Genomic DNA, 22,054 nt, shown 5'->3' with positions numbered 1-22,054 from the left:
GTATTTTTATTGTTTTCTCGGTTAACCGATTAATCGTTTGGATCAATAATATATCCCAAAATAGTGTCCAAAATGTCCAACCAACTGTCCAAAACCAAAATATATTCAGTTCAGGGTGATGTAAAAAAGAGAAAAGCAGCAAATCCTCCCATTTGAGAAGCAAATCTAATCTATTATTATTATTGTTGCAGATTACTATTTACTAATCTTTATCTTTGGTTATCGGATATCCGTTCTATGACTAATGTAGGAAAAAGAACCGTTTCATCAAAAGATTATGAACATCATTATGTAGTCAAACTGTAAATGAATACACGTTTAAACTTTTCTATTCAATTCAAGGTTTCCCTCCTTGTGGCTGTGGCCGAGTCTTTTTTAATTAAAGTAATCTCAAATTGAAATCAACCTCAATGCTGATATAAAGCAAGTCAACAAAACAATTTTTGCTCACCTATCCTTATCAGGCTTGGCCTTTGAGCACAGCCAAGCGTAACGAGAACCAGTAACCCTGAAACAGATCCCAGACCATTCTGCCCCAGCATCCTCCCATCTGTCATGAGGAGATATTGGCTGGGATCATTCACAACCTCAGGCACTTGTCACGGTTTACATAGGGTACACAATTTCACAGCAGGGCTGCTGTCATCTCAACTTTTAGACACATAATCTTAACTGCATTTGAAAATGAATGCACTGTAAATCATGAGGTTTGAATTGAAAGTATTAAGAGTTTTGTTTTTGTTTTCATTATGTAACAGCGTAGCTTTACTGTTTCCTGCCTCATATTTCCTGCCTTTGGGTTTTGCCCCGCTTGGCAAAGCAGAAAGAAGGCCTTGCAGCACTCCAGCCTACATATGAGAGGCTACACATGTATAATTAATATCTGTCATTGGCACCATATAATGTGCTGTAGGACAGCCAATAGGGGAGGAGGGAGGCAGGAGTAAGTAATAGTAAAAAGATCTGGTCAAAGAGAGGGAAAGAGGAGTCATCAGATAAGGTGAGCAAACATTAATGCTTTTTCCCCATTTAAATAAATATAAATGCAAAAAAAGGAGCTCTTCTTATTCACCTGTGTCTTTTTAGCTCCTCAACAACCAAACACTGTCTTTTGGCCAGCTGCTATTGCTGATGTCTGGAGAGGTAAAGTACAAAAGGCTCAAAAAACAGCTTTACAGAAGTGTTTGTGGTTAGTAATTGGTTGTGTCCTGCATGTGAGGAAGCAATCTGTCAAGTAAAGCTGGTGTCACCAGAGGTTTAGGCATTTTTTAACCATGTTCTCATGTGGCCAGCCTCCTCATCTTCCTGTTACTACCATAACGACAAACTGTCACACATTAAACTGGAGTATTTCCAAGTTTCCCTCCTTATGGTTTCAGAAATTATTTCTATTTGTTTTGCTGCGATAGCATCAATCAAAAATGTTGCTATTTAACTACGACAAAAACAATAAAAAACAACCAGGGAATCATAGCATAAATATCCACTGGCTGTAAAATCCTGGTTTTGAAATTCAAAATGACCTCCTCTTAGCACATCCAAAATACATGTTAACACTGGCATCTGAAAATAGCCAAGCTTTACATTAGTTGTTAAGTGGTTTGTACAGACTGTCCAACTCGCCATCTACATTATCACATTGCCACTAATGTGTTTGCACTACTGTAAATCCAATAAGTATGTCACACAGTTTGGCGTAACTGTTGAGCTTTTTATTTACTTATCATAATCGTTGGTATAGAACGCTCGCATCTAGCCGAGAGTTAACTCACTCAGGTGACATAATCTCAACGACAATTGTATGGCAATTAATGTAATATTTGTTGAGACACATAACTAAATTACCATTTATAGAGCCACACAACTATAATAGGTAAAAAACAAAAACATTTCTTTATCTCTGCAGCATTAAGGCATAATAAATAATGCAAAAAGCTTATGGAAATTCACAAAATTAGAGCAGGGCATCTTAATTCAAGCCAAAATGTTCTTCTAGCTTGAGATCCAACTTGCAGTCTGAGTATAATCATACCTTTGGATATGCATTACAAATGAGCCTCGACAGACAGACACTAGAAAACAGCCTTTGGTCAGTGAAAAACTATTGGTCGTCCAGAACTATCCAGCAGCAAACATGACTTGCCAAGATTGAGCCTGTTAACCAAGGAGAGGTGAGGAAAAAAAAAAAAAAACTGTTCTTTCCAACTCTGGTGCACTTCTCTTTGTTTAATGATATTGACCCTCCCCACCTTTTGCTCCACCCCACTCATCCTGATTCACTTTCTAAGCATTCAGCAAGGAAAGGGTCTATCTCCACCACCAGCAGACAGGCCATTGTAGCACATGAAGACAGCTGTGGTGCAGTGTGAAGATGCAAATACTGTGGCTAATGTTATAACTGTTTGGACATTAAACGTCTATCAGACAGTTAAAAGGGGAAATCCAGTCAGGTTGCTTTGGTGCAACCAGACAGTTTGCATCTCCTAAAAGTGATGCAATAAAGCATGTGCCAACCTCAAAACCCGAAACTCACCAAAATTATTGTTCCTAAATTTAGTTTTTGAAAATATTTCACCCAATAAAATATTGGTAACATTGAGCAAAGTGGAATCATACTACTAGCTGACAAATGACATACAATCTGTATTTCAAAAGATGATTTCTATCAAATTCTACTGCATTTGATAGCATACAGTAGAGTGACAGGAAATGCTGAGAGAAAGGAAATAAGGGATATTGTTTTCCTGGACAGGTAGGCCACAGTGAAACAACCTATATGTATTTTTACCTTACAAGTTTGAGGCATACTTACATTCGTAATTGAATATCTGCTTATTGCGTGTTCTTCAAAATATAAACATGTTTTACTCCATTGTTAACATATACTGCTAATATGTGAAACATTAACAATTTAGGTTGTTGTTAAGGGTTATATTAAAAGACCTTTCAGTTAATTTAAGTGTTGGCATGCTCCACTCTTGTATTTGATTGTCAGGAGTCAGTCTACCCTTTTGTTTTCCTGGTTGTGTCTTTTATTTAAGTTAAAAAACTTAAAGATATGGTAAAGATATGCTCGTTATGATTACTGCACAGTTAATAAAGCACCACTGCAGTGTTGTCTATTAAAAACACTACAGCAAGATACTAAATTTCAATTCAAGATAGTATAAAACGGAGTCATCATATTACAAACCCAGAGAGATAAACTTCTTATCAAAAGCTCTGTCTAATCTGATCCCTCCTGACAATAGGTTTGTTTACAAGACTTGGAACAGGGTGTCTCAAATTTGAATACTATTCTCCAGTAGAAGCAAACAAATACCTGCCGTACCTCAAAGAATTCACACATGATATCTAGGACAGACCAGTTTAATATTCGGGAGGCATGAGCAGCTCTCCTTGTCAACCTAGAAACCCCATAATGGGTCTGTGACCTCCAGCAGTAAACCTATAACTGGTTCTGATTCTGTTTTTTGGCTTGCAGAAAATTCTGTGTTTTCAAGGTATATGTAGGTATCAGCCAATTTCATGAGGTATTATCTACTTACAGCTTAGCTTTGCTCAGTATTAAGTAACAAAACCTTGCAGTACAGAAATGCCAAAGACATATTTGAGATCATTTCTAAACAGTCCACAGGAAGGCAAAGGTGAGTTTTGTCAACTGTAAAATGTCCAGTTCAGTACATCATTAGCAGAGGTTTTAACTTTCACATTTTAGTATGGATATAAGCCTCAGAAACCATGTATTCGCAGGGCTCAAGTCATATGTTCACGTGATTTTACAAACTTCTCTAGTAAATATCCACATTACAAAAAAAAATCTGTTTTAGGATGCAGAATGACCATTTGACCAGGGTTACTTAGTCGCACAAGAACTGATGGACCAACAATCCACCATCCAGCTCCAAAAATGACTATGTTAGAATCAGAAGACAGAAATATCCCCTGACTGAGTGGGAGCCGTTGTCAAATTAATGTATGTCAGTGGGACTAATCTCAAAATCCAAATAGCAAATGATGCTAATTCTGAATCCATCTATGGACATCTATTTTGTCTTGTGAAAGTAAACACTGTTTTACTAAAGTTTAAATTCTGGATTTACTTTATATTTTAAACTCGTGCATTTACTTATCTCGTTCAATGTAAGCACAATTTCCTTCCGTTCATATGTCAAACAAACGTGCCTACTAACGTTACTGCTGCCAGTTTCATTTCAACAATGTCACAGCCATGCATGAACAACTCGATATTTTTAATAGCCTAGCATTAGCTCAGTCTTTCGAGCCAATTTCTCAATTATATTAGTGTAACAGTATTAGGTTAAAAGAAGACAAGGAATAATGCATTACCTGTATAGACTTTTCCAATAGCGTTTATTGTACATTTTCCATCCCCAGTCCTTTCGGCAGCTACAGTCCCACACTATAATGCACCCTGAGCGGTTTGAACATAGTAGTAGAAATTTCACCAGGCAGTTTCGTGTGCGCACGAAGGCCCGCCCAGCTCTACGTTGATTGGCTAATCATTCCGTCCATCAGAGAGAAACGCGTAGTAGGCATAGCAACCATAAAAAGGCGGGTCTTAATGAGAATAACAGCAGTCTATTGGATATGTGTTTCCAGGACGACGCCCACAAAATACACAACGTAGAAGTGAAATGTAAGGGACCTAATGGACATGACTTCTGTATGAATATGTCTTTCTGGGAAAAGAAACAAAGAGTAAGCAACGTTTAGTAATATATTTAACTTCTGTAATCCATTGTTTTGCCTCTCTCTGTCTTAGAATATTATATTATAAATCTGCTTGTTTCAACTCCTCAGTGAAGCTATTTGTGATAATTACTTAAAGCTTTTGATTAACATCCACACAGGTGTTTTCAGTTATTCTGGCTGATTAGCCCGCTGCCCAGCTTGAAGGTGGGCCAGAGCTTTGATGAGAACTTATTAGATTACAAATCTTCATCCAACGTTACCAATAACGATAAAGGTGTCACTTGTTCTGACCTACCGTCACAGGTGCAACAAAGCAAACAGAGACCGGAAGATGTCCATTAATCACAGTCCATACTCGTCCACACAGTCCTGGGAAGAGGTCTAATCAGCCAAGTTAACTTAAATGCCTGTGAGGGTGTTTAGAGCGTTTAAGCTTGCTCAAAGACCTGTCAATGCAAACACTGTCACGTGCGCTATGCAGACAGTTTAGCTGTTTTGATCTGAATTCAAAAGCCAAAGCAGGGACAACCGTGTGCCATCTGTTGCAATCCCATGTAACAATGTTTATCCATATTTTCCTCGTTAAAGAAACTTACGTACATTGATTCAAACTCTAGACTGTGAATGTTTTTTAATGTGTGCACCATCAAATAGAACTACTTAGAGAATTTAAAATAAAGTTGTGTGTGAGCAATGTTTGGCTGCATATCATGTTTGTATGACTAACCCACTGGTGGTTCACTGAGGCTTTAGGGGTTAAAAAGGCAGACTAAAAGGAACGAAGCTTCTCAATCAATGCTCATCTATCATATTGACTTCTCCAAGCAGTCAGGCCTCTTGGGGCACTAAATAGACCCTGTTATTTACCATTACTGAAAGACGTGGACATAGGCTACCTTTTGCATACAGTTACAACAGCTGTAATTTATAACCACAACACCATATCTTGTTTTTGTGTCTTTGGGAAAGAATTGTCCTTCAGCTACTCTTTACTCCTACTGCTACCTCGCCCTTAAAAGTTAAGCATAGCTGCAGTATTGCTTTCTTTTATAATGCCACATTCAGTCTGAATAATAGTTAATGATTTGTGGGGGGTGATATTTCTGACCAAGAAAAATGTATCCTGCTTGCTGGCCACAAAGAAATGTATAAATAACCACTCGCATATATAAGCAGTAAGGAAGCACGTAATTTACACACATCCAGGTTACCATTAATAGTGTGAGTTGCAGGTCATAGTAGTACCTATAAAATGAACTGTAGTAATTTAATGCTGTCAAAATACATTTCAGATACTTTCTTTGTCATAGTTCCATGTGTACTTGCATACATAAAGAAAATGAAAAATAAAACTTCACTAGCAACTTTCAGTGCATTAGAAAAAGACAATCATACAGATGTACGTAAGAATACATAGACTATAATATATAAAACCAGAAACATTTAAAAAACGGGACAGCACAGTGTTTTTAAAGTGCAGTAGTACATGTATGTTAAAAAGGTAACCTGCAATTCACCAAATGGATCCATATGATAGAATTGCAGCTTGAAGGATAATAAGACAGCATGTCCATACTTGTACAGATTACATTTCAGGGGTGAGTGACAGGAAAATATGTACCTCCAGGCCAACCTCCTTATCCGTATCAGAGTAGTAGTCTTGGAGGAAGCTAGGGCAGCAGTACTGGTGAGGTGCATGTTAATAGCGAGAAATGAATCTGTTTTCTCCATCAGTCCTTCAATGAAGCCTGTAACAAACATATGGTGCAGTGCAGAGCGTCATCGCCTTGCATCAACAGCTGAGTCTGTCTAAAGGTCTCAGCAGACAGAACAAGACAAGGTTGTTTCTATCCCTTACGCCCTACTGCAGATCTGTCTCAGTGCTGTGCTGCACACATGGAGCCCTTACATAATGACTTTGGAACAAAAGAAAACAATAAGATTGATTATGAATTAGAAACTGGTCACAAGTTATTTTAACATCCTTGAACTGTAAAAGACCAACAGCATTTAATAAAGACAAGGCTCAAAAACTGATCCGCTTTGTTTAATGCTATTTGGCATAAATAAAGGAAAATACAGTAGCCGGATTTTGTGCAAAGGTATGGACATTTAGTTGTATTTGGTTCAACAGCAACCATGTAGTGGATTTAGATTAAGTAGTTTGTGCTAAATATCTGCAAAAATGTACAGATTCATTTTTTTTAGACAAAAGACTACTATTTGAAATGTATACTTGTGGGCATTTTCTCTCTATGTGGGTAAATGCAACTGGTGTCTTGGTTTTGGCGCAGAGAGCCCTGACACAAGCACAGCTGTTATGACTCACTGCTTCCGGCTTCACACGCAGTTTCAGATGCTCTTGCACATCAAAGACGTGAGCAGTGAGAGACCTCTGCTGGAGGTGTAGATGCTTGATGTGATGCAATATTAAAACCAAGACAGCGCAGCAGGAGAACATGTCAAAGACAGTGCGGTATCATAGCACAAGGTTATAGTTAGAATACATTTCCTGTTAATGTAATTGAGATGGTTAGATTATCAACTTCCACCTTCAGACTTGCATTGACCTGCAACCAGGATGACATTTTAACACAGTCACAAGGCAAGATAGCTGAGTTTATATGAGTGTTTGAATAAACCCAAGACATAAACGAAACAAGATTTATATCACTACTATTGTTATTATTATTACGTAATGTTATTATTATTACTATATTTTCACATTACGTATTACTTTTCCAAAGGGGAAAATGACAGGAGGGGGAAATGCCAGCTGGGTCGATATATACAAACTCTATCTTTCTGTAAACAGCCTGTTGGCAGTGTCCGTCCCTTCCATCTGCTCAAATGAAATGGAGAACGAGCCTTAATCCATGGCAAAAAAATCTTCCAAGTAAAATGAAATGAGTTGCCGAATATCATCAAAGTCCGTCACCTGTTGGTGTTCCTAATGCTGTGGGGGTGTTGTTTTATGTACCAGCAGATACGATCTCATTTGTCTCCGTCTTAAGGGCCTTTGTGATCACGTTTGATTTACCCTATTAATACACTGTAAACAATTTATTAGGGTTCAAACCGTGAAGCTGTAGAACCCTTCTATGTTTTTCTGTTTTAGTTATTAGGCCTATTATTATTTGTTGTCTGCCGCCCGGCTCAAATTTCCGTAAACTGGACTGAGCTAGAACCATGAAAGTTGGGGCAAAAACTGGAAATGGTGTGCGTATGCAGCTGTAGAAATGTGAACCCGATCGGCCACATGGTGGCGCTGTAATTAAGGCTTCAAATGCAAACTTTGAAACGCCACGCCCCCCACACCGTAAGTCCTATTGACTTGAAATTTCTCACACAGGTGCAGCTTAATGTGATCTAAAAAAAAAATTGAATTTTTTAAAAACACATTTTTTGAGATCTCCTCCAACACCATACCTCTGATTGCCACCACATTTTCAGTGAATCATCAATGGATCAAATTTATTTCAAGCTGTATACAACATGTCCATATCTAAATTACTTTTCAAGTTAATGACCAATAAACTTGACAAAAGAAAGGGGCTTGGCTCTGGACATATTTTAACTCAAATCAGCAACTGTAAGGCCAATCATCACAAAACTCAAAGGGTATGTTCGGACAAGTGCACCCAGAGATACCCAGACAGTTTGATACACATACGCCACTAGGGGGCGCTACAAGCGCAAGACAGGTGAGTGGCATTTCACACATTTTACTATAAATCACATGTTCATTGTCCAATCATCACAAACCTCACAGGTAATGTTCTCTTAAGTACCTGAAACACGCCCTCAAGGTTTCATTCAAATTGAACACCAGGGGGCGCTATTAATGCAAACAAACTGCAGGTGATTTAGCGCAAATCAGGCTATAAATTACTTAATGTTTGTCCAATCAACACAAAACTTCCAGGAAATGTCTACATACTGACCTCACACATACACTGCAGGTCACATTCAAGTTGACCACTAGGGCCGCTTTAAATGCACAATAACTGGACTGGTAGAATGAGGCAAATCAAGATTTGAGCTTGGAATCGCAGCTCGCAGCTTTATTAGTAATTGTTTTTGTGTTATCTTCTTTTGTCAAATTGCCGTGAGCTGGACTCAGCTACACATCACACCGAAATGAAATTTAATGTTTTTGACAAATCAGTTGTAGGCATTTAAAACAAAGTGCACTGTTTGTCCAATCGTCACAAAGCTTGCAGGATATGTTTTATAACGACGTTGGACCACATGTGTGAAATTACTTTGAAGTCGCTATTGAGAAAAAAAGGTTTGAACCCGCAAATCGCCGCTTGCGAATATATTTGTGACAAAGACTTTCATTATTTCATCTAAATTTATCAGATGCCAGATCGAGGGCTTACATGGCTGGGTCACTTTACAGCTGTGTGAGCCTTCTTTTGATTGTCTAATTAAGCATGAAAACTGAACAGGAATTAAACTAAAAAAAAGAGTTGCACAAGACAAATTGCTGGGCTTGTCCTCTGATGATTGTTGTCTTATTTCCTGTTTTGAACTCAAATTCATGTTCATTTTTGCAGAGGTTACTAAGCCTCTATTCAACTTGGAAGATGGCAAGATCAAAATGTATCTACTGATTGAGGCCCAATGTGTGCACCCACATACTCTGAATCAGGCTTCCTCCTGTGTGTCTGTGTGTTTCTGCCTCTCATCAGGCTCCCTGCAGGCTAGCTGATTAAAGCTGCCAAGACAGAAAATGGCCTTTACTGCTGACAAAGCACAGACACAGTTTTGGATCAAGAAAAAGAAGCTGACTTTTCCCTCAGGGGTCCTCTCATGTCCTTGGAAGATCCAGTGTGTACAACATCCATCTGTGGTAATAAGGGTTTTGGGACTTGTCTCAGTGATATAACTGTGTTTTGTTGGCTGTCCCCTGTGTTAGGTGTGAGCCCTCTGTGGGCTTGTTGGCCAGCAGGGAGATGATCCGGGATACCGCTTACTGCTTATGTCTGTGAGAGAAACTCTTTTCTCTTGAACTTTTAGATGTCAAACTATTGCAAAGCAGACATCTAGGGGGCGCACTGACTCCACTCTATTGCCTAAGCTTTCAACTTGACCCAGTCAACTTCTCAGCATGGCATATATTTCTTGGTCCGTGTTCTTTATTTTAAACTGCCAAGGGCTTGATACTTCCTCTTTTCATGGTGCTGTAGTGGGGGAGTAGCTGACCCTTAATGCTTCTGTTTGTTAGGCCCAGTCATTTCAACCAGATCCTGTTATCATTATTGCATTGACACAAGTGCACTAATGAGCGCTTTTCCTGTAACTGGACCATGACATGATAGGAAAATACCACAGGCATGATATGATCCATCAGCACTTCCAACCACAAAATACCCACAGTGCAGTCCAACCCTAAATTATAAAGGTACATAAACACAGTGTTCAGTCTTGTATAGTGAAAAGGGATACTGCCCCCCTATAAGGCAACAAGCCCTACTGTAATTCTGTCAACTTTAGAACAAATCACAGCTAAATGTAGGTAATCTATATGTGAATAATTGTTGTAGTACTGTTAAGTAATAGACATACGCACAGACAGATACCTCTATATTCTTAGAACAGAATAAAACAGACCTACGCCACACTAAATCTCACAGAACAATAGCTGTAATTTCTGCAATGGTGAATATATTTAGGAACAAACAGGGTCAATGAACTGGTTGCCATAAGGTCACACTATACTAAAGGGTTAGTGCATATAGCCAACAGTAACCAGGTTACTTAAGTGGACGTAAACTCATTAACTATAAACCATATTAGAAAATATTTGTTCACGACCAAAACCATGAATATAGTAACAATCAATAGCCCGTTGCATACAACGCCCCTCTCAGCAGTAAAAAGTGCATTTACTCAAATACTGTGCGTACAATCTTGAGGTACTTCTACCAATTTTACTTACTGTGGCTTAAACATTAACACAGGAAGATTAGACTGGACTAAATTAACCATGGGAGATTTCCAGAGGTATCATATTAAGACTGATGGATTGCTGGGAAACATTGCACTGCCAAAAGAGGCCATAAGATGTTGTGATAATAATTGTAAGAATTCACAACATAGTAGTGCATCCGTTCTATATGAATCAATTGTGAAATCACTTAAACTTGCCAGGAAGCATTTCTATGAAAAGTAAAGAAGTTTTTTAGTTAGAAGTAAATTAGTATTTCCTGACATTTTATCAGGTACTGGCCTTAAAGTAAGGGATGAGATTAAATATCTTGGCCATCATATTGTTAATGGTTTATCAGATGATAAGGACATTGACAGACAGTGTTGCAAGACATAGCTCAGGCTCATGTGCTTGCACGTAATTTGGCATGTTTCTGCTAATGTTAAGGTTGCTTTATTCAAAAAATTCTGTACAACACTATCTACTGCCCACCTTTGAAAAAGAACATGCATAGATGTAATGTAGCGTATAATGATGTCACGAGACTGCTTCTAAAACAACCAAGATGGTGTAGTGCTAGTCCAATGTTTGTTAGTGTTGGTGTGCCTACCTGTTCTGCCTTAATAAGAAACCTAATTTATCAATACATGAGTAGTATGTCTGTCTCAGAAAACAGAATTATACAAGCTTTATCCCACAATAATTTTTAGCAATGTCAGGTATTCATCTAGACTGTGGAGAGATTGGCGCTCCTGTTTGTGACCTTTTTTTAATTTACATGAATTGTACTGTATATTTATTGCTATGTTCCTAAATGTTGTCATCCTCAATGTACTATGGACCTACCAGTTGTGTCCAGAATATAGTCATTATTATTATTATTACTTGAGTATTTCCTTTTTATGCTACTTTAAGCTTCTAGTCTGACACATTTCAGGGACAAATTCTTTACTCCACTACATTATTATAACAGTAATATTTTTCAGACATATATATATTTTTTCCATACAAAAACATATGATCAATTTATAAGATATTGTGCATTGTTATTGAATAATCTGATCAAAAGTATATGAAGCAGCAGGAATTAGCTCCACTTTATTAGCCATAACATAAAAGTACTGCTGTCATGTTAATGCATCAATAATATGATACAGTAATCTAACAGGGCTTATTCTGCCAATTAAATACTTTCACTGTTGATACTTAAAGTACATTTTGCTGAAAATATGTACTTTACTCGGGTAAAATATTTTAATGTGCTACGTCCCTACTGTGTCTACGGGCAGAGGACACTAACAATTAAATAAACTCAGGGAAAACCAAAGGAAAGGCAGAAACAGTTCAAGATAAATTGTACTGTTCTACATCTTAGTAAGATGACAATATAAAACGAAGCAATGAGAAAAATATTAACTACTTTTCATTATTTACACATTATTAAAAGAAAATGCTGTAAGTTAACACATTAATACTTTTACTTGTAATTTAGTATCTTTATCGTGTGTTATTACTTTTACTTAAGAAAATCATTCTTCATCATCTTTCTTTTTGGACCCTTTTCCTCTCAAAGACTGAACAATAAAACACCCTGCTGACCTACTGTCCATGTGGTATTGATTTTACAAACCAAGTCTGTGAGAATGTGAAGGTCTCCACTTATTTTGTGACTGAATGGCAAGTCAACCAATTTTGTTTTTCCTGTTGCTCAGAAGTATGTGAAGTCAGCTGTCTGTCTGGCACAGATTGTGTTGATGTGCTTCTAGATGTCTGGACCTATGGTCTGGTCTGGTCTGGTCTGGTCTGGAGGATCCTCCCTACAGCCTGTGAGATCATCACAATTTTAATTAGACCGGATCCGCCAATTAACGGGAAGTCAGCCGGTCTCTCTCAGCCTTTTAAAAGCAGCCGAGGCAAACCTTTAACAGGATTCTGACAGAGGCTCAAGACAAGGTAGGTTACCTTTTATTTCCTCTTTCCTCTCTTAGGATTTTCAGTCCTGATCATGAATGCCCTCTGATTTATTTATTTTTGTGTGTCTCGTGTCTCATAGTTTCAAATTTACAGAAGGATGTCTTCCACTGTACCTTGTGCTGTTGTTTTGCTGGCGTGTGTCTTCACATTTAGTGCTGCTCAAAGTAAGTATAACCTAGTAAATATGTTAGTATTTTACTGGATAGAAAAAATATTTAACTTTAATGCAATTTTCAGTATTCTGACTGCCAGAAATTTGTTTTTTAATGAAGGACTTTCCTGGAATGTGTTTTGGTTCTTGTACTTGTTCATGTTTACTCTGTTAATTATTAATATGAGAGGCATGTCTCTGTATTTGTCACTACTTCAGAAATCAATTTCTGGCACAGTGGTTTTATTTACACACTCACACATGTTCTCAAGTAGACAATGTTTTGGGACAGAAATTATGTGATGCAAAATGTAAGCGCACAGATGCCATTATATCCCTCTCTAATACTTTTTTTCCATGTGCTATTTCTCATACAACAGCGAGCTGTAAAGGTCGATGTGGTGTTGAGTACTACAGGGGTTACACGTGCCAGTGTGATTATAACTGCCTGTCTTATGAAGAGTGCTGCAAAGACTTTGAATCCCAATGCACCACAAGTGAGAGTTTTATAATCATCAAATGTTGTTTTTATGTGTCATGTTTTTATTTATTACAAATGTTCCTAATCCCCATCCCTAAAGGGAGCTACTTTTCATATACTGCCTGAATGTGGCAAATGAATAACAATATATTTATATCCCTGTTTAGTCTTATCGTAAGAGTTTGTTGTGCTTGTGTGCAACAGAAAACTCATGTAAAGGAAGGTGTGGAGAAGGCTTTAAAAGAGGCCGGCTGTGTAGCTGTGACTCTGACTGCGCTAAGTTCAAACAGTGTTGTCCAGATCACAAGATGCACTGTGATGAAGGTAAGCCTTGTTCTATAAAGTCAGCATGATTGTGTTTGTTGTTTTTCTGCATGTTAGCCTCAACAGATGCCATTCACAGTTTCACCCTCAGTAGCATTACCATGATATTTGCTGTCCTGATTAAGTTTGAAGTGGTCACACATCTTTGGAGTCTTCTTTGGCTATTTGGTGGTGATGATGGTCCTACATGATCAGCAAATACAGTGATGGCCATGTGACCGCATGACTGCATGTTAAAGTCAGCCCCCCACCTTTCTCAGTTGGACTGTTATGCAACAATTATCATATCAGATTAATAATAAACTGAAATTTTATAGTGCTTTTCAAGGACCCAAAGATTACTATTTGTGCACGCATGGTGTGTGAAGCCAGGATTAATCTGACATGGCATGGCCATCCGCATGCAGAGTAGCATGCAATGCATGCAGTAATCTGCAAAAATACATTGGGTTAAATTTGACATTATTTTCTGTCTTGGTTAATTACCACAGAAGAACTCAGTGGAGCAGCCAGTGCAACAGCACCAGTGAAGACTAATTCATGCAATAATGTAAATGATAACAAACCAAAAGGTATATTTAAATTGGCAATTAGGTTGATTTCTCTCGACATTTTGAGTAATATAGGATTTAAGGCAAACTGTTTTTGTAAAGGATTAACTCTCAAACCTTTATTCGTGAATATTTCCACAGAGCCAACACTGAATGAAGCAACAGAGCCTTCTACATTCAGCGAGGGAAACAATGCAGGTGACTATGCGTTTTGAAGTAGACTCAAGAACGCTTCAAAACTTTATTTCACATCTTGAATAACTGCTACTCCAATGACAGAAACTAATGCTCATTACCTAAGTGATCCACATGAGCTGAACTCAGTGGATTCAATAAGGCATATGTCAGGAAAACGACATGAATATGTTTACGGTTGACTACCACACTGTGGCTCTGTTGCTGTGGTTTGCTTTGGGGGCCAAGCCAAGAGCACAAGCCCCACTGGCCAAAAGAAACACAAGGAAGCAGTGTTGCCATGAGTGTGTGGGAGTGTTACGGGCACAGGCTCAGTCGCAAGTGAGGAAAGTACAAAATAAAGCCAAGAAAGGATGACACAACATTTTATTCAGTGTTTTAATATGCTAGTTGGCTTGGAATAGTTTTGTGGGAGGAGATTCTCTTGCATCTCTCTCAGGAGGAAGACATGTCGTGACATTTCCGTCTGGACACAAAAAGCCAGATACTCTGGGGTTCAGTACAGAGTCGTTTACGGTCTTCTCTCTCGAACAAACGACTCTCTCAGATACTAAAACAACACAGACCAACGACAGCCCCACCCTTAACCCCATCATCGAGGAAGCCCCCACTGAGAACCCAGGTATGTGATGTGCAGGGATTACCTGGCAGGCACAAATAGATGGGTGGCAAATTAAATTAAAAACACAAAGAACCCAAGTAAAATATTGTTACAACACAAACTGCCAGAACAGCTTCAAAGGTCCTCTGCATCTCAAATATTATTACCTATACCGGAAGATAAACAACATTGTTCCAAAAGATATTCCCCTCATGTTTTGATGATGGTGGCAGAGCGCTGTCTTGCATCTCAATTCAAAATCTCCCATAGGTCTCCAATTCTAGAGACTACAAGGGCCATGTTACATTAAAATTCCTAAATTCTTTATTAAAATCATTGCTTGAAATAAATCCCTTTTCTTCCTCTCACTAATCCTATTCTAAATAAACGTTTATAGAAATAGCTACATTAGCCACAAGAAGTTTTTTTAGTGGCTAATGTCTTTTACTTGTCTTTGGTTTGTGCAATTCATATTTCCACTGTATAGTGATATTTTACGACAGGTTTTAATAATTGCATTTTGAAGGATAAATGTCATTTATATTCTTATAAAACCATTCAGTGTATAAAAGTATCTGCGTTTGTTACATGTTTGTTTATCTACTCGTTTTTAAGCATTTTTCCCTTACTTATACACCTTTACAGTTGTCATTAGTTCACCAATTTCTTAAAATGCTTAATACCGTTGAATTCATAATCATGTTTGTCCTCCAGATGCAAGTGATGCTACCATCTCATCCGAGACAGGAACAACTCTCCCTCAGCCCACAACAGCAGCTGATTATGTCTCCCGCCAGCCTAGTCCAACCTCAGGACCCCAAACTGAGTATCCTCCCACAGCCAACACCCCAGAGCTCCAGACAGTGGGGAAGGCCGAGGTACAGTCTGAGGATGACATTCTTCCTGATGATGCAACTGTAGCCCCCCCTGATGAGCCAAATGTTTCAACCCTACCTTTCAACACAGCCTCCTACACACCTGTGGCCCCAGTATCTGCAGGAGCCACACAGGGCTCTTTCACAGTCCTGGAAAACTCTCAGGTTACCAACCCTGCCTCAACGTTGGACCTGACACCTAATCCAGAGGCAACCATTTCAAACGCCGGGCCAGATGATACTGAGAAAAACACAGACAATGTCACAACAAGCCCTTCATCTTCTCTGGCAGACCTTGAAGATCCTTCCACCAGTGTTTCTCCTGCAGGGCCCGGGGACTTGCCAGAGCTTGAAGCCCTGACAACCCACATACCCTCATCCACGGAATCAGTGCACGATGACGTGACAGGAGAAGTTACAGCAGGAGAAACCACTAAACCACTAAATGTCATTCCAGACTCAACCAAACCCACAACACCCGAGTCCACCTTAAAACCCCAGGACAAACCTGACCCATCCAGCTCCTTGCCAGTTAAACCAATTCCAGCTGAACTGACTCCGGCTAAACCCATCTCCAAACCTGAGACCAAGCCTCTGGACACGGCACAAACTCTCAACATAGATAATTCCGGAAACTACCAAGCAGGTAAGATATGTTCTTACCGTTGGTCTGGCTTCTAAACACAACACCCAGTGAAAACAAATAGCCTGAAGGATTAATTCTGTGACTCTGAAATGGGAAATTGCAGTTTGAATATCGGATTTCTATTCCCGTATTCTCTGTTGATACCTCATTTATTTTACATGAGTTTAACACTTGAAAAACAGGCCTCTAGTTTCTGGGACATAGTTATTACTGTTCTCAGCCTGCTTTATGAGCTTAGTTGTTTTTCTTTTATGCCTCTGGGTGAACAGAACTTCCTTCAAAGCGTAGCTACAATATATTAAATGACAATGGTGGCTATTTTCCCACTCTAAATGAATTAAACACTCCTTTAAAATTTTAATATAGCTAAAATACTTATAAGAATGGAAACAAGTCCTTAAAGTTCCTGGAACACAACATGTCATATAACACCCAGTCACTCAGCATGGTTTCTTTGTCTTATGTTTGTCCAAACAGATGTTTTTCTCACAAAATGTCCTTTTTCTCAGATGACAGTAACGATACAAATCTGTGTAGTGGGCGGCCAGTCAGTGCAGTCACTACGCTGAGGAACGGCACAATCGTGGTTTTCAGAGGTTAGTACAAGCCAGGCAGCTGATCCAAGTGTATCACACATTAAGCCAAATACCAGTTAATTAACATACAAGAGAGCAGTGAAAGTATATATAAGTATGTATATATAGTGTATAACTCAACATAACTGTTTCTGAGATAGTTTTTTTTTTTTTTACAATACTCAATACATCTATATCACCACATTTCATGGGGAAATCTTGCACTTTATTTTTTTTACTACATTTATTGCAAAAAACAAATTACATAAAAAAACTATGATGAATTTTTAAAATACAATACTTTGTGTACGAGTTGTTAGGAGTTCCATTAAAAAGTGATTTTCATTTTAACAGTTTGAAGAGATAAAATAAAAAATCTATCCAATAAATTATCTCACGACCCCTCAGATTTACCTTGAGATCCTTTCTTGGGGGCCCGGCCCCTGGTTGGATACCACTGGACAATTATTTAAAATCTATGATAAGTAGTTGAAACTAGCTGCAACTGGCCCATCTAAAACAGTGAAATGCTTCATACATGCATATGCATCAGTAATGTCATAACTAATAATATCACAAGGATCATTGTTTTACATCAAGAGTACTTTTACTTTTGATACTTTAAGTACTTTGAAGCTGATAACACTTCTGTACTTTTACAATTTTGAATATAGGACTTTTACCTATGATGGGGTATTCTTACATTATTGAATTGGTAGTTTTAAGTAAAGGATTTGAATACTTCCACCACTGCGAGAGTTTAAAAACTACAAAAAGTAATGACCTGAAGTATCTAAAAATCTGAATAAACAATGTATATCACCATGACAATATAAAACCTAATTCACACATAATAAATAATACAACAACCTCTAATGGTGATCCTATAAGTAATATTGTACATTGGACCACATTTATGTAAAATTATTATTATTTAGGACACTACTTTTGGATTCTGGACCAACACATGGTGCCTGGTCCAGCTCGCGGCATCACACAAGTGTGGGGCGTCCCTTCCCCCATCGACACTGTGTTCACCCGCTGCAACTGCCAAGGCCAAACGTACATTTTCAAGGTACATTTAATCATCTCATCCAAACCAATGAGTGTATTTGATAGATCTGAATTAGAGGAATTTTATTACTGAGATGGTTCAGACTATATCAGGGTACATTTCTGCTGTTAAATACACAATCTTGGCTCTTCTTTGATGCCACATTTCCTCTTGAGCCCGCTTATTTTCTAAGGTTGTAATCTTTTGGGTTGTGATCTTTGCAGGGATCCCAGTACTGGAGATTTGAAAATGATGCGTTGGACCCCTACTATCCAAAGGTCATTGAAACAGGCTTTGATGGGCTTCGGGGCCACGTCACAGCTGCTCTGTCTGTGCCTCAGTACCGTAGCAGGAGAGAATCAGTTTACTTCTTCAAGAGAGGTGATAAAATGCTGTTACAGAGTCAAGCTAATTAGAATCTTTTTAGTTTCTTTATTTCATTTGTCTCAATGTATTTTTTATACTAGTATTTAAATACTGTGTGTATATCATGCAAATGTTCTTGACCGTTTCTTCCAGGGGGGTTTGTTCAGAAATATTCATACCAGTTTGGCACCAGTCCAACATGTGGAAGGAAAGTCAAGCATGCTGTTTACACAGCCCCAAACCGAATGGTCAGACAATCAGGTAATCCTATAATAAAAAAATTGTACAGGACAAGAACTATTTTAACGTGTATTTTGTAAATTCACATCAACAATGACATGGATTGCATTTAATTTTCTCATTTGTTTGGTCCTGTATAAATGTAACTAATGAGCGTACTGGGTGTTTGCTGAGCATTTTAACAGATTTACTTTAACTTACGTAAACATGTTTTATTTGAGTTACAACACATGCAGTTCTCTGAAAACGTGAGTCATGCTTTTGTGGAAGTTAAAGGGTAATTAAGGTCCATCTTGTAAATAACAAGTGGAAATAAGTTGCCTCTGTACAGTTACTGTTGAAAGGCTGTTATTTATCTGATATTTAACGCAATGTCAAAATTAAAATATTCTATAAATAACTATTATGTGAATTCCTTCATTTTACTCATTTTTTTTCCCAGTGTCTCGTCTAGGGCAAGCTGTTAACATCAGGACATCTTGGAGAGGTTTCCCCTCCACCATCACAGCTGCTGTGTCCATCCCGAGCAACAGAGAGCCAGAGGGATACAAATACTATGTATTCTCAAGATGTAAGTCACCCATACACACCCGGGCTGTAGTCATATCTCTTTAGAACAGATTTTGGGAGTGGACGTAGTTTTATAAAATATGTCTAGTATTAAAGAAATGTGTTGGAAAATAAAGTTTTCAAGCTCCATCTTCTGCACATCAATGGCAAAATGTAGTCATTAAAGAAGAACAAAAACTCCTTGCCTTATTTTGGATTAGCTCCCCACAAATCTTGGTTCCTGAAATAAAAAGTTAAACTGGTCTATAAAGATGTCTTCCTTTCTCAATATTTAGTTGCTAATCTTCAAAAGAACGTCCGCAATTGTCTGCAGTGAGACTTGTTGGCCTCATTCACATCACGTCTGACTAATGCCTAACAAGGACCATGTGTAGTGTGCGGTGGGGTATTAGGCAGATGTTAAGGTCATTAAGGGGTGGTGTGCATTCACCTACGGCTCAAATGGAATAACCACAGTAAAAGATTCCACTTGAATTATTTTAGATACAGTTTGAAGCAAACATTTTGCTCAGTTGTCCTGCTGTAGCCAAAAGCTGTCCAAGTTAACGTCCTGATAACTACCTCGCTAACCGTTGGACGCGGCAAGAGATTCTGTTGTATGCCAATTTCATGTTTTACTAAATTGGAAACTGGCATTAACACGATAAAAAGTACATCCTGATTACCATGTATTAATTAAAATGCTTAATCAACCATTCCGTTTCTTTTGCAGCCAAATCCTACAACGTGAGGCTGGTTAGTGAACGTCCCGTCATTGCGACTCCTGCAGCCAACTCAGAGCAACAACATTTGACTCAGAGCGACAACATTTTCAAATGCTAATAGACATGACATGTCTGTGACATGACTGATGAAAGAAAGTTGTCTCAAATGCATTTTTTTCCTCTCATAGTTTTAAAGTTTATTACATTCTTCGTAAAACACACCGCTTAAGCATGGACTCATTACAAAAAGGTATTTATATAAAAAAAAAAAAAACTAAAATCAACAGGCTTCAGAACAAGTGAACATTATCAAGATTGAACACAGAATCTGCACACGCTGACTGGAAAATGTGTTTCTGATGGGAATAACAAGTCATCGTTGTCAAGACAAATGCTTCATCTCGCAAATCGTCTCCCATGCACACCTCGAGAAGGAAATCCCTGACCTGTTGGGATTTAAAATGTTTTTTGTTTAAACAAATCCTGCATACTCATGTAAAAAGATTTTATATATTGGCTGTATGACGTGTATGAAATGTCAAACAATTGTTTCCTCTGCTATTCTCATCAACAATAAACTGAATTATACCAAAATATATTAAATGCTATGACTGGTAATTCAAATGAAACAGAGATATTTCAGATATATCTTCAGATCTCTCTATATAGAGATAGATCTATCTCTATAGACATGTTCAATTAAATGAGACGTCATTGTCTTGTAATCCACAAGTTTTGGGCATCCTTTTGTGAAACTATTCCTGCTTAAATCACATTATATAATAATCAAATGTTATGGGTGTGACAAGACACTGGTCACAAGAACAAGACACTATTTTAAAGAAAACGTCAGATAAGAGAAGGACTCAGAAAACCAAGGTTACAACGCAACAAGGAAGTAGGCTGCTCTTGTATTGATTTGAGACCATTTTAAGACGAGGGGAGAACATTTCTGTTTAATATGATTAAAAGTAAAGATAGATTCTGCTTTCTGACTTACTAAAAAAAAAAAAAAGACAGAAAGAGGGATCTGTGCCAGTTAACGCCACACTGAACTGCACGCTGCAGTCCATGAGTCAGGCGTGAGTGACAGAGCGTTCTAACGCTGGGTTTGCCTCTCTGCAAAAGTGAACAAATAGTCAATTTTGCGAATGGGCGGGGGATATTTTATGCTAATTTAGAGTTCCAAGCCAGCCTCATCTTCAAAGCCGGATGTATTATAAGAGGTCAGACTCAGTCTACTGGCTGCTGCTCTGAACTTGTGACTGATATCACGAGACAATTTTTACCTCGACGAGAAGTCTTGTCACATTTTAATCTCAAGTGATATTGTCACACCTCTAGCAAATGTTTATAATCGTGATGCTTTCATTGGAGAAAGGTTTTTATGAATGTTTTATTATGTTGCCAAACTCGAGCACCTTGAAAATGAGCCATGGACTAAATACACAAGTCACTGTGACCCTGGAACAGTTTCAAGCTCATGAGGAATGTTAGCACCATAACCTCCCAATTTGTATGTGTGCTTTCATGTTACCTCCTCTCTTCATACGGCCGCCGCGGTGTTCTGGCCAGCGCTGCAGCTGCCTGCTGTGTCCGAGTCTAGAGGGTCTAGGTGGAGCACTGCTTGTATCTAGAAAAAAAAACAAAAAAAAAACAGCAATCAGAACTGAGCACTAATTATGTCAAGTAAAGTCAAATGTATTTTTGTAGCACATTTAAGCTGACCAAAGTGTTTAACAAACATAGGCAGAATAAAGCAGGTCAACCGCAGACAAAAAACAATTATACATATATTCAGGCAGAGATCCAGATAAAACTGATGAGTAATGCGAAAACAAATTAAGAGCCATTATAACATGACAAATAGTAGTGGCACTTTAAGTACATTAAAATGCCAAAGCAAAGAGGAGGGCCTTGAGCTGTGCTTTGAACGACTCAGTAGAGGGGGCAGATCTGATGTGATGGGGCAGTTTGTTCCCAGATTAGGGCCTGAAACTGAGTCGCCCCCGAGCTTCTGCCAAGCCCAAGGGACGACCAGAAGTGACTGGTCATAGGACCTAAGTGACCTGGGGGGGGGGGGGGGGGGGGGG

The 22,054-nt window shown here is 38.4% G+C and overlaps 3 protein-coding genes across 8 annotated transcripts in view; 1 reads left to right on the top strand and 2 right to left on the bottom strand.

Moving 5' to 3' along the window:
• The window catches only part of fcho1 (FCH and mu domain containing endocytic adaptor 1), a 57,331-nt gene extending 52,857 nt beyond the window's left edge, over positions 1-4,474 (bottom strand). For both annotated transcript variants that reach the window (XR_004658069.1, XM_034882684.1), the window contains exon 1: positions 4,351-4,474. The gene's annotated coding sequence lies outside the window, so the exon portion shown is untranslated. The remainder of the gene's footprint in view (positions 1-4,350) is intronic.
• Positions 4,475-12,325: 7,851 nt separating this feature from the next.
• prg4b (proteoglycan 4b) lies at positions 12,326-20,555 on the top strand. Its single transcript, XM_034882153.1, has 14 exons — positions 12,326-12,607; positions 12,708-12,792; positions 13,160-13,276; positions 13,465-13,584; positions 14,073-14,156; positions 14,277-14,343; positions 14,735-14,952; positions 15,646-16,452; positions 16,962-17,048; positions 17,966-18,102; positions 18,306-18,462; positions 18,601-18,708; positions 19,130-19,258; positions 19,970-20,555. Exons 2-14 carry the CDS (start codon positions 12,726-12,728, stop codon positions 20,077-20,079), a joined length of 2,208 nt encoding a protein of 735 aa, XP_034738044.1. The 5' UTR covers positions 12,326-12,607; positions 12,708-12,725; the 3' UTR covers positions 20,080-20,555.
• tprb (translocated promoter region b, nuclear basket protein) overlaps positions 20,147-22,054 on the bottom strand; it is a 22,855-nt gene continuing 20,947 nt past the window's right edge. For 4 of the 5 annotated variants that reach the window (XM_034880370.1, XM_034880371.1, XM_034880372.1 and 1 more), the window contains exons 50-51: positions 21,499-21,594; positions 20,147-20,407 (exon numbers count right to left, since the gene is read on the bottom strand). In XM_034880370.1, coding sequence (XP_034736261.1) covers positions 20,358-20,407; positions 21,499-21,594 — 146 coding nt within the window. In that variant the 3' untranslated portion in view covers positions 20,147-20,357. Of the gene's footprint in view, positions 20,408-21,498; positions 21,595-21,849; positions 22,031-22,054 lie in introns of all 5 variants that reach the window. The other variant, XR_004657758.1, reaches the window with a different exon arrangement.

This window comes from Etheostoma cragini, chromosome 9, assembly GCF_013103735.1.
Source record: "Etheostoma cragini isolate CJK2018 chromosome 9, CSU_Ecrag_1.0, whole genome shotgun sequence".
Lineage (NCBI taxonomy): Eukaryota > Metazoa > Chordata > Actinopteri > Perciformes > Percidae > Etheostoma > Etheostoma cragini.
This window is presented reverse-complemented; position numbering and strand designations above follow the sequence as displayed.

What these genes read in the sequence shown, in the direction of transcription:
- prg4b (XM_034882153.1), top strand. Translation starts at nt 12,726, where the DNA reads ATGTCTTCCACTGTACCTTGTGCTGTTGTTTTGCTGGCGTGTGTCTTC. An exon ending in AGCCCCCACTGAGAACCCAG is followed by an intron (nt 14,953 to 15,645) that starts GTATGTGATGTG and finishes TTTGTCCTCCAG; the next exon opens with ATGCAAGTGATGCTACCATC. An exon ending in GCCAAACGTACATTTTCAAG is followed by an intron (nt 18,103 to 18,305) that starts GTACATTTAATC and finishes TGATCTTTGCAG; the next exon opens with GGATCCCAGTACTGGAGATT.